Source organism: Hylobates moloch, unplaced genomic scaffold (genome assembly GCF_009828535.3).
Source record: "Hylobates moloch isolate HMO894 unplaced genomic scaffold, HMol_V3 SCAFFOLD_20, whole genome shotgun sequence".
Lineage (NCBI taxonomy): Eukaryota > Metazoa > Chordata > Mammalia > Primates > Hylobatidae > Hylobates > Hylobates moloch.
The window spans coordinates 25,672,365-25,684,143 of NW_026652295.1; the positions used below are offsets into that span (position 1 = coordinate 25,672,365).

An 11,779-nucleotide genomic window follows, 5' to 3' on the forward strand; every position below is an offset into this window, starting at 1 on the left:
AAGTTGGCTTGTCAGTGGTTCATTTTGTTAACCCACGTTCATGTGTTTCTTGTTATGTGGTAATTTATTGCTAATATTTAGGATTCCTGTTGATCCTAATAAATTCCTAACTGTAGTTCTTGTTTCATTGCTTCACTGTGAACCAGTGGATGATGTCTCACTCTTATCCCTGATGCACACTGGCACTTTTGTATGAAGTGCCTTTGATGATACTAGTTATGATGGTTCTCACTAGAGTAGTGCTAGCATTCTGGATTATCTCACTGCACTTGAGCTTGCTTGGTGAGCGGCATTCTCATTTCCAGGCCACACAACTAAGAAGGGGTCATCCTGGGGTGTGTGTTTGGGTCTTGGTCTCTGTGAGTCCTGACTTCTCTGTTCTTTCCATCGTATCACCCTGTCTGTCTACTGGTTGGTCTTTTACACTACAGGTGCACAGCAGAAGATGAGCTGACCTCGTGAGTGCTGAATAGCACAAGGAAATAAACAGGGGAAGGAAGTTCGGGTGAATAGCCAAAAGGAGGTGTATTTTTCCAGTGATGCTCTCATATCACCTTTTCTAACCTTCACAGCATAGACGTGGACATAGGATTGGTGCCTCCATATTGAGAGTTGAAGCATCTGTGGCAAAATACTGTGTCATGCTTGGTGCTACCACTTGAAACAGTGATGGAACTTAGATTGTCCTCGTGCTCCTTAGCTCACTGACCTTTGTTCTGCCTTCCCACCTCTTATCATGTCATTTCAGTACTGACAGTTTTGAATACAAAGCATGGCAAAGCTGAATGTTGTTTCAGGACACATACTCCACTCCCCAGCCTATCAGAAATTGTACATAAGAAGCTGGGCACGGTGGCTCACACCTGTAACCCCAGCACTTTGGGAAGCCAAGGCGGGAGGATCACTTGAGTCCAAGAGTTCGAGACTAGCCTGGGCACCATGGCAAGACCCCATCTCTACAGAAACACCAAGAAATTAGCCAGGGGTGGTGATGGTGTGCCCCTGTGTTCCCAGCTACATGAGAGGCTACATTGAGAGGGTTACCTGAGCCCAGGAGGTCGAGGCTGCAGTGAGCCATATTTTGCGTGCCAGTGTACTCCAGCCTGGGTGACCGAGCAAGACCTTGTCTCAAAACAAAACAAAAAAGAAAGAGAGATTGAGAAAGAGAAAGAAAAGAAGGGAGGGAGGGAGGGAATGAGAAAGGAGTGAGGGAGGGAGGAAGAAATTGTATACAAGGGTTATTTTTTTAGGCCATTATCTTGATCTGTAACTCAAGTGTTTTGATGCCATACTTTGTTCTCAAATATTTTAAAGGATAGTTTGGCCAGGCATGGTGGCTCACGCCTGTAATCCCAGCACTTTGGGAGGCCAAGGCAGGCAGATCTTTGAGGCCAGGAGTTTGAGACCTGCTTGGCCATGGTAAAACTCCATCTCTTCTAAAAATTCAAAAAATTAGCCAGGTGTGGTGGTGTGCACCTCTAATCCCAGCTACTCAGGAGGCTGAGGCATGAGAATCACTTGAACCCAGGAGGCAGACGTTGCAGTGAGTGAGAGCAGACCACTGCACTCCGGCCTGGATTACAGAGTGAGACTCTGTCTCAAAAAATAAATAAAATAAAATAAAAACCTAGTAAAAAAAAAAGTTAACAAAGCCCATGAATTATCAATTCACAGAAAAGGAAATAACTCACAAAAGGGTGCTCATTCTCAGTCACTGGGTAAACATATGAAATAATTTTTCACTTATGATATTTGCAAAAATCAAAACTGCTTTTGGCTTATAATACATGATTCTCATAGGAATGTAGGAAGGCAGTGACTGTCAGTCATTTGCTCATATAACTTGCTGTATTTTTGGTGTGCATTAGGTCAACCTCTGTTGGGGGCTCTATAGCAATATCTATCCAAACTACATACTTATCGATCCAAACTTCCACTTCTAGGAATTTATCTGATAGATAAGCTTGCATTTGTATGAGATGATCCATGTAAAAGGTTTCTGTTTTTCGTTGTGTTTTTTTGGTTTTTTTTAGACAGAGTCTCACTCTGTTGCCCAGGCTTGAGTGCAGTGGTGCAATCTCGGCTCACTGCAGCCTCCGCCTCCCAGGTTCAAGTGATCCTCCTGCCTCAACCTCCCAAGTAGCTGAGATTACAAGCATGTGCCATCACACCCAGCTAATTTTTGTATTTTTAGTAGAGACGAGGTTTTACCATGTTGGCCAGGCTGGTCTCGAACTCCTGACCTCAAGTGATCCACCCGCCTCAGCCTCCTAAAGTGCTGGGATTACAGGCGTGAGCCACTGCAACCGGCCTGTAAAAGGTTTCTTATAGCACTGATTACTATTGCACAAGGTTAGAGAACTGTGCAGATGTTCACTGCCAGGGAACTTCCATACAAGGGAATACTGCCCAATTTGTAAAAGGAAAAAGAAGTAATTCTCTTTATACTAATATGGAAAGATCTCCAAGATACACTTTACACAGAAAAAGCAAGATGCAGAGGGACGTGTATAGAATGCTATTTTTAATTTAAACAAGAGGAAAAATAAGAATATATTTTAATTTACTTCTTTTTAGTTCTTGATTGGGTTATTTAGTTTGCATTTTTAAACTTCAACAAGCAATTTTGTAACACTGTACATCAAGTACTTTATAAGTATGAATTCAATTCTTCTAACCTCAGGAAATAGGTGTTATCATTATCCTCATTTTACATTAGTAGATTAGACCACTACAAACAAAGAGGTTATGTAAGTAGTCCAATATCACACTGCTAGTCACGTGGGGGAGCCAGCATTGAAACCCATGCCCTCTGACTCCACAGGTTATGTTCCTAAGCATCATATTAAGCGGACTAAGGAGAAGTTAATACATGGAGGGAGGGAGGACTGGGTGGATGAGAGAGTTAAGTGACTTTATGTGTATGTAGTTTTGAACGATGTAAATGTGTTACCTATTGAAAAAATATTTAGAAAAAAATGTGTATGACTTTACTCAAGTTACTTTCCATGTGAGAGGCAGACATCTCAAGATAAGTAATAGTAGTAGCTTGTAGTGAGGGTTTACCAAAGCTTATCTATAGTCCTCTGAGACTTTAGGGAGAGAATCCTTATTTAACCTCATGAGATAGATTCCCCGCCACCGACCTGGGCTGAGTAGCTAAAGCTTGGGGCGCTGCAGGCTGGGGAGGCTGAGTGCACCAGCGCCCACGACCCACAGCTCTCCTTTTCGCAGACCCCTTCTTCAGGAGCGCCCAGCCCTGGATCACGGCCCTGGCAGGGACCCTGCCTATCTTGCTGCTGCTTCTCGCTGGAGCCAGTTACTTCCTGTGGAGACAACAGAAGGAAATAACTGCTCTGTCCAGTGAGATAGAAAGCGAGCAAGAGATGAAAGAAATGGGATATGCTGCAACAGAGCAGGAAATAAGCCTAAGAGGTATCCAACGCGAGCAGAGAATCTAAGCTCCTGGCTTGCATGCCACAGCCTGAAAACCTCACCTCTCTCCCCAACCCTGGCACTGCATCATGTTTAAGGTTTATTTCCCAAAACACCCACCTCACCCATAACGGTTCATCTTTTTTTTTTTTTTTTTTTTTTTTGGTTATTTTCTAGAGAGCCTCCAGGAGGAACTCAGTAAGTTACCATTCCCCCAGAGACCCAGACATGTCTTTCTATCCTCTCTTTGAGCACCTTGATAACTCTTCCCTGTTCATTCCATTGCAGAGAGGAAAAAAGTCCAGTACTTGACTCGTGAGTGGCTTTGACATTTTCTCTGAATTCAAATCTATTACTCTCTCTCCGCTTTGTTATTTTCCAGCCCGTAAGTCATAGCCCAGGGTTGAAAAGTGGTCTTGGATCCCTTTACCCAGAAAAAGAAAACAAGTGTGGCTCTTTGCAGAAACCATCCAGTGCTTTTTCTCTCTAGAAAAAAAAAAAAAAGAGGTCTTCAATCTTTTTGTGCTGGGGGCTACAGACTCTTAAGCTCTAAAAAGCACTGAGGAATATCCAGGGGTACACTTCAAAAGGAAGAAGGAAGAGAAGGATGAGGTGCATTTTCTATGGCAGGAAACTTAGTTGTTGTTTCCCATAATCTAGAGGCTGTTGAAAGGAAAACAAGAATGGAAGATTTAAGAAATAAGAAAATCAGAAAAGAGAGAGGGAGGGAGAAAAGTGTGTCTGATAAAGAGGAGTAGCTACAGTGGCTCAGCTGGTACAGATTGATCATATCTGCTTTCAAAAACTAGTCCCTGAAATTGCTCATTAAATTCCCAAATTCTTTTTAGAGCAAGGTAGGAAATAACACAGATTGAGAAGGATGAATCTTGTACTCCTAGGCATACACATATAGACATGGTGACACCTATGCCCAGGTACAGATTCAAAACAGATAAGCTGGACCCTATTGGGAAGGAACTCTCACAGTGCCTGCCCTGCCACTAGCATTCAACTGATATTCCCAGACTTGATACTAAGAAGAAGAGAAGAAAGAATTGTACCTGCAGATGGAGACCATGGGGAAGGGTGGGATGGTAAAAAAAAAAAAAAAAAAAAAAAAGAATAGATGGATGCAAAAAGAAGGGGAAGGGGCCAACACAGAAAAGGCAGAGTTCTGGTGACACTTCTACCTTTCTTTCATTGTAGGTGGAGAGGAGTCGTCATCCGATACCAATAAGTCAGCCTGATGCTCTGTAAGTTTGCTGGGTCACGTGCCCTGAATATTTCAACCTTTTCTCTGTTGTGACCCATGGATGTTCTCAGCTGGATTAATTAGATCTAACCTAAAGACTCAATTTCTGTGTGGTGGGGGTTCACCTCTGCTTTTCTGGAGCCTCTGAGAAACTCCTGATCCTGCACACCCCCTTGCAAAGCCTGGCCATGCACCCTGCACCCCCCATGACACAGGGAGCCAAGCCTGACATTTTTGAGAAGGTGCCACCTCTGATCCATCAGAGCTGTAGAGGAGGGAAGCTGGACCCTGCAAGAGACTCTGAAGAAAAGGAGAGAAAACATGTAGTGAGAGGAGAATTGAGTGGGAAAAGTACAAAAATACTGACCTTTTTCTTATCTGTGTCTCCTTCCTTTCAGAATGGAAAATGGCCCTCTTCAAGCCTGGTGAGTAAATCACTGCATGTTCCCTGGACCAACAACCTGAGGGACTATATTTCTTTTTCCTTTTTTCTTCTCCAACTCTTGTGATTTGGAGCAGAAAAGTTCCCTTGACTTCCTTCCTGGGTAGGAAGATGCATAAAGGGTGGAGGTGAGGGGAAGGAGACACACTGAGTGATACTGCAGGGAGAGTGAGGATGGAAGTGCCAAGGAGAGGAGGCAATGCCTGCCCAGAGAACTTTGTCCTTCCCAGGCGTCTCATGCCACCTACTGCCTGTATCTCGTCAAAGGATTTAATGCTTCCAAGCTTTGGCCTCCACATTTTTAGATGATGATTGCAATCTGTTTTTCTTGGGGGTTGAGGTGAAGACTGAAGGAATAATGAACATGCTTGGCAGAAACCTAGCAAGAAATAGATGGTGAGTTCAAACTGGGTAGTTAAACAAGATTTCCAGAAAGGAGGGTTAAGGGAAAGCAACAAGGAAAAGTGCTGTGCCCCCATGGTTCCCAACAGTGGGGAGCTGTCTCCACCCCTAGCCTGGGAGGGCTAGAAAGGGGAGGCAGTTACTGGAACCCAGAGAAAGAGGTAGCTCAAAGAGGGGGATTCCTGAGGAGAGTCATCAGGCCTTGTTAGAGCAGCACCAGCTGCTGCTGGCAGGGAGGAAGCAGGAAATTAAACGGTATCTCTCCTTTCTCCTTCTAATCTTCTATCAGGGCCTCCCATTGGCCAAACCCAACAGCAAACCAGAGGACTAGGGAGCCCAGTGGCACTGTGCATAGAGGACAGATTCCTGGGGCCCAGAAGAGGGTGGAGAAAGCTGAAGGGTGGAGAGTGAATCTGGGACAAATAAGGCACCACATAGAGCCCAGCACAGAGACGGCCTTGCAGCTATCAGGAAGATCAGGAGCTTCCTTCATGCCCTGCTGTGGGCTGAGTAAATAACATGATTGCCTTCTACAGTGCTAGAGATTCATATGTTTATCCCCATTTTTCAGGTGAGGAAATGCTTTAGATGAGGCTCCACCTTGTTAAATAAACTGGATGTATGGAAAAATAGACTGCAGAAAAGGGGAACTCATTTAGCTCACAAGTGGTCAAGTAAAGATTGAAAATTAACCTCTGAGGGCCGGGCGCAGCGGCTCATGCCTGTAATACCAGCACTTTGGAAGGCCGAGGAGGGCGGATCACGAGGTCAGGAGATCGAGACCATCCTGGCTAACACGGTGAAACCCCATCTCTACCATAAATACAAAAAAAAAGAAATAAATAAAAAAATTAGCCGGGCGTGGTGGCAGGCGCCTGTAGTCCCAGCTACTCGGGAGGCTGAGGCAGGAGAATGGTGTGAACCCAGGAGGTGGAGCTTGCAGTGAGCCAAGATCACACCACTGCACTCCAGCCTGGGAGACAGAGCGAGATTCCGTCTCAAGAAAAAAAAGAAAAAAAAAAGAAAATTAACCTCTCAGTATAAAGCATCAGTGGGCAGAATCAATGTGGGGAGGGAAACAACAAAAATGTAGAAAGAGGATCCTTGTTGCTTCTTGGGGCTGCATCAGGGTATTGGGTTAGGCAGATACTGACCTTACTTTCATTTCCCCTCTGGTCACAAGACCCCTGGGGCTTTCACCAATGATATTGATGAGAGAATCACATTCAGGGCAGGCTAGGGACTCCGGGTTCTGGAAGGACCCCCTCAGCATGGCCCAAGCCTTGCATGCTGTGGCTCTTAAATCCAGGAAAAATGGCTGACCCCATGGACACCTCCTCAAACTCTCTGCAGCAGATGTGATTCTGGATCCAGACATGGCAAACGCCATCCTCCTTGTTTCTGAGGACCAGAGGAGTGTACAGCATGCTGAGGCGCCCCGTGACCTACCAGACAACCCTGAGAGATTTGAATGGCGTTACTGTGTGCTTGGCTGTGAAAGCTTCATGTCAGGGAGACATTACTGGGAGGTGGAAGTGGGGGACAGAAAAGAGTGGCATATTGGGGTGTGTAGTAAGAACGTGGAGAGGAAAAAAGTTTGGGTCAAAAAGACACCAGAGAATGGATACTGGACTATGGGGCTGACTGATGGGAATAAGTTTCAGGCTCTCACTGAGTCCAAAACCAATCTGAAACTTCCTGAGCCCTCTAGGAAAGTGGGGATCTTCCTGGACTGTGAGACTGGAGACATCTTGTTCTACAATGCTACGGATGGATCTCATATCTACACATTTCTGCACGCCTCTTTCTCTCAGCCTCTGTATCCTGTATTCAGAATTTTGACCTTGGAGCCCACAGCCCTGACCATTTGCCCAATACCAAAAGTAGAGAGGTCCCCTGATCCTGACCTAGTGCCTGATCATTCCCTGGAGACACCAGTGACCCCGGGCTTAGCTAATGAAAGTGGGGAGCCTCAGGCTGAAGTAACATCTCTGCTTCTCCCTGCCCAGCCTGGAGCTAAGGGTCTCACCCTCCACAACAACCAATCAGAATCATAAAGCTGCAGGAACACACTGAAGCACTTTACTGATATTCATTCGATTATTCCATAGGACAGTTGTTTGAGTTTCGTGCCACCTTATTGTCCCCTTTATACAGATAAGGAAACTGGGGTGTAGAAAAGTGTATTGACTTTACAAGGCAGACATGAATAGTGAACAACAGAGCTGGGATCTGAACAACAGTAACTAACATTAATGGAGAAATTAAAATGTTCTGAGTGCTGTGTTATGAGCTTTGGTGGGTGTCACTCCTTTAATCCTCACAACATCCTGTCAGGTAGTCTCATTTGGCAAGTATGGAAGCTGAGGCAGAGCAACATTAAGTAGCTTACATAACTCATACAGTAATTTGTGCAGTTGGGAGATGTTCAGCTTCAGTCCCTGGCCAATTGCCCATTCTTTTCCAGCCTGATTTTTCCCGCATGGAAAGAACCCACATGTAGCCCTGAGGTTCCCTTCCCAGGACAGCTCCAGGATCGAGATGATTGTAGGTGGTTGTGGAGTTAAGACCCCTATGACTCCTTCCCAGCTGATTATCAGAGCCTTAGACCCAGCACTCCTTGGATTGGCTCTGCAGAGTGTCTCGGTTGAGAGAATAACGTCGCAGTTCCCACAGGGCATGTGACTTTGAAAGAGACTAGAGGCCACACTCAGTTAATAATGGGGCACAGATGTGTGCCCACCCAACAAATGTGATAAGTGATCATGCAGCCAGAGCAAGGCTTCCTACAGTCAAGGTTTCCAGGCAGAGCAAATACCCTAGAGATTCTCTGTGATGTAGGTAATTTGGATGAAGGAAGCTAGAAGAATTACAGGGAGGTTTTTAATCCCGCTATGGACTCAGTCTCCTGGAAATAGGTCTGTCCACCCCTGTTCATTGGTGGATGTTAAACCCATATTCCTTTCAACTGCTGCCTGCTAGGGAAAACTGCTCCTCATTATTATCTCTATTATTACTCACCACTGTATCCCCTCTACTGGGCAAGTGCTTGTCAAGTTCTAGTTGTTCAATAAATATGTTAGTAATGCTTACTCTTCAACTTGGCTTTTTCTAGACTGTGGTGTCTACTCAGCACAGTAGAGTCGTCTGCACACCCACTGTACTCACCACAGTCTCAGTTTACCTCACTGCAGCATTTTCAGAAAATCCTTATTGGATGCATTTTCTATTGCTGCTATCTGAATTACCAGAAATTCATAGATTTAAAGCAACACAAATTTATTATCTCACTGTTCTGTAGGTGAGAAGTCCCACAGGGATCTCACCAGGCTAGAATCAAGGTGTCTGCAGGCTGGATTCCTTTCTGGAGTCTCTAAGGAAGAATCTATTTCCTTGCTTATTCAGACCGTTGGCAGAATCAGTTCCTTTCATTTACAGGAATGAGGTCTCAGTTGTTTCCTTGTTTATAGCTAGGGACTGTATCCACTTCTAGAGGCTGCCGCACTCTGACTCTCAGCTCCCTTCCTCCATCTTCAAAGCAGCAACAGTACATTGAGGCTCCTCTCCTAGTTCTTTTTCTCCATTGTATCACTCTGATTCTTTTACCTTCTCCTTTTTTCCCCTTCCTTTTATTTATTTATTTATTTATTGTTGACAGGGATTCCCTCTGTCACCCAGGATGAAGTGCAGTGGCGTGATCTTGGCTCACTGCAAACTGTCCCCTGGGTTCAAGCAATCCACCCACCTCAGCCTCCCAAGTAGCTGAGACCACAGGCCCACGTCACCATGCCCTGGTATTTTTTTTGTAGAGACAGGGTCTTGCCATGTTGCCCAGGCTGGTCTCAAACTCCTGAGCTCAAGCAATCGGTCCACCTTGGTCTCCCAAAGTGCTGGGATTATAGGCATCAGTCGCAGCACTCAGTCTGCCTTTTACTTTTAAAGACTCCTGTGATTTGACTGAGTCCACCCAGACAGTTTAGAATAATCTCTCTATTTTGAGGTCCATAATTTTAATTTTGTGTAAGATCCATTTTGCCATGTTATACATTCTATTCATAAGCTTCTTAGTGGATATAGCTCAAAGGGTGGATGGGGGGGGCACTACTCAGCTTAGCACACTGATTTGGGAAGTGATCCCAGGAAACACAAGTGCAGAAACAAATTGAGAAATGAAAGAAAGCCAATTACATGAGAAATGAGATAAAGAGTTCACTCATGAGTCAGTTACCATGTGGATAACTTGGCTCAATCCCTTTTAGGACTCTCTAAGAAACCATATGAAATGTGTGATATAGCTCAGAATCTTCCTAAGGACTGCAGGGCCTGGGACTTTATCTCCACTTCCCATCCTCCTCTGCTTGAATTGGTTGAAGGTTGGCCTGGGAGTGTTAATTCTAATGCACTTTAACATTGGGCTATATAACTGCAGAAAAGCAACTATCACGGGTGTGATAAAGCTCACAGGCAAAGGAGAAGGGAGATTCTCACTGGAGGTGGGAAGATTGTCATCTTTGCAGAAAACTGTGCCTCAGCTATTGGCAAACTGTGATAGGCCAAGAGAATACAGAATGGGGCATCAACAGCGTCTGTTATAAGGGCTCACCTCTGAGAATACAGTGAATGCCTTTCAAGGTCTCTCTGCCCTCCCTGCACCACATTTATTTAGCATTAGTGACCTCTTGTCTTCCAATACATGCCCATATCACATGGCCCTGCAGCCTCACCACATGGACTGGGTCTAGGATGGACACTGACCCAGGCTAGGCCAGAGGACCAAGTGACATATGGCCAGTTACTCCTGTAGCAGATGTGCATGGGAACTGTGGGAAGAAATGTTCCATTCATGGTGTGGACTAAAGGATGGTGGATTGCAGAGAGGACCAAAGCAGATGAGCAGAGAGAGGGCTCCAAATGGAGAGCTTAAGCAATTTTATCATGTGTGTTTCTTTTAGAAGCCCAATATCATTTCTTCTCTTTGAAAAAATTTGTTCTGTTGAGACAAGGTAAATGTACTAGTTAATATTGCGACAGTCGTAAAATTTGGAAGCTTACATAAGCATTATAATATGCTCATTGATTCTGTGAGTCAGGAAACTAGAATTTGAACAGGACAAAGTAGAAATGGATTTTCTGTGTGCCAAGATGCCTGCAGATCCCCTCGGAGTACTCCATAGCTGGAGATGACACACCCATATTACTTTCAAAGATTGGAGTTTATTGCAAAGCAACAGTGAATCATTGCTCACTCTGGGTCCTGGTTCTTCCAGGATTGGCAGGTACACTATGTCCATAAAGAATCTTTCTGAAGTGACCCTTCCTGTCTTTTTTTCCCTCCCAGGACACAGTATGATTAGGTTAGGTCATTACTATCTAACCTGGCACACCCCAGTAGAACCTGATTTCTTGCTAAGCTACCCCATGGCCAACTGATCCTCTTCCTTCTCAGAACACACATGTTTCCCTCCTGCTCAGATCACCTTTGGCAGAGGTTGAGGCCTGGCTTAGCTGGATGCTTCTTGCACAAGCTGCTTCAAAGCCCTGGGCCTTATTTCTTCAAATAAAAATATGAAGCTGGGTCTCATCCTGGGTGGCCATCCTCTTAGACCCTTGCATCCTTCTCTTCTGTCCTTTCCCAACAGCTGCCCAGTCCTGGTTGGAATATTCTAATACTGACATATTTACCCTCATGAGCCACTCAACCCAGAATCCAATTTTAATTATAATCCAGAAACATCAGGTGATGAGTGAGGCTGCTGTACGAGAATGGGACAGTTCAAGTGTCAATTCAATAGTAAAAACAGTTCTTAGGGCTTTCTTTATCTTATTCTCATCAAAGAGCTTTCTCTGCAGAAGGGACCTACTGGTTCCTCCTTCCTGGTCCTTGATCTTCTGACCTAGAGTGGCTTAATCGTGCTGCCACCTCTCTCTCGAACTCTGGTGCCGAATGATTCCAGGAACTGGGCCATGCTGTGGTGGGAATGACCTTACCCTGAACATTTCACTCATGCATTGAACAACAGCTGACAGCAGAGCTTAGAGCTGGGCCTTGCAAGGAGAGAAGAATCACATCCTGCAGAAGTCTGTCCTGAGGAACAGGTACTCCAGTCACAGCAAAGACACAGTTGATACCTGGATAACAATAATACAAGACAGGACATGGTAACAGCAAAAGATATGGGTGTCAAAAGAGGCTGAGAACCCTTTGGGCAGGAACTTTCAGAGTTGTTCTTGGAGGAAGTAGGCATGAA

General features: G+C 45.0%; 1 protein-coding gene across 1 annotated transcript in view; it reads left to right on the top strand.

Moving 5' to 3' along the window:
• LOC116459865 (butyrophilin subfamily 3 member A3-like) overlaps nucleotides 1–8,610 on the top strand; it is a 26,495-nt gene extending 17,885 nt beyond the window's left edge. The window contains exons 3-9 of the mRNA XM_058432232.1: nucleotides 3,235–3,435; nucleotides 3,613–3,633; nucleotides 3,724–3,750; nucleotides 4,642–4,672; nucleotides 4,869–5,038; nucleotides 5,086–5,112; nucleotides 6,885–8,610. Coding sequence (XP_058288215.1) covers nucleotides 3,235–3,435; nucleotides 3,613–3,633; nucleotides 3,724–3,750; nucleotides 4,642–4,672; nucleotides 4,869–5,038; nucleotides 5,086–5,112; nucleotides 6,885–7,588 — 1,181 coding nt within the window. The 3' untranslated portion in view covers nucleotides 7,589–8,610. The remainder of the gene's footprint in view (nucleotides 1–3,234; nucleotides 3,436–3,612; nucleotides 3,634–3,723; nucleotides 3,751–4,641; nucleotides 4,673–4,868; nucleotides 5,039–5,085; nucleotides 5,113–6,884) is intronic.
• The last annotated feature ends 3,169 nt before the right edge of the window (nucleotides 8,611–11,779 follow it).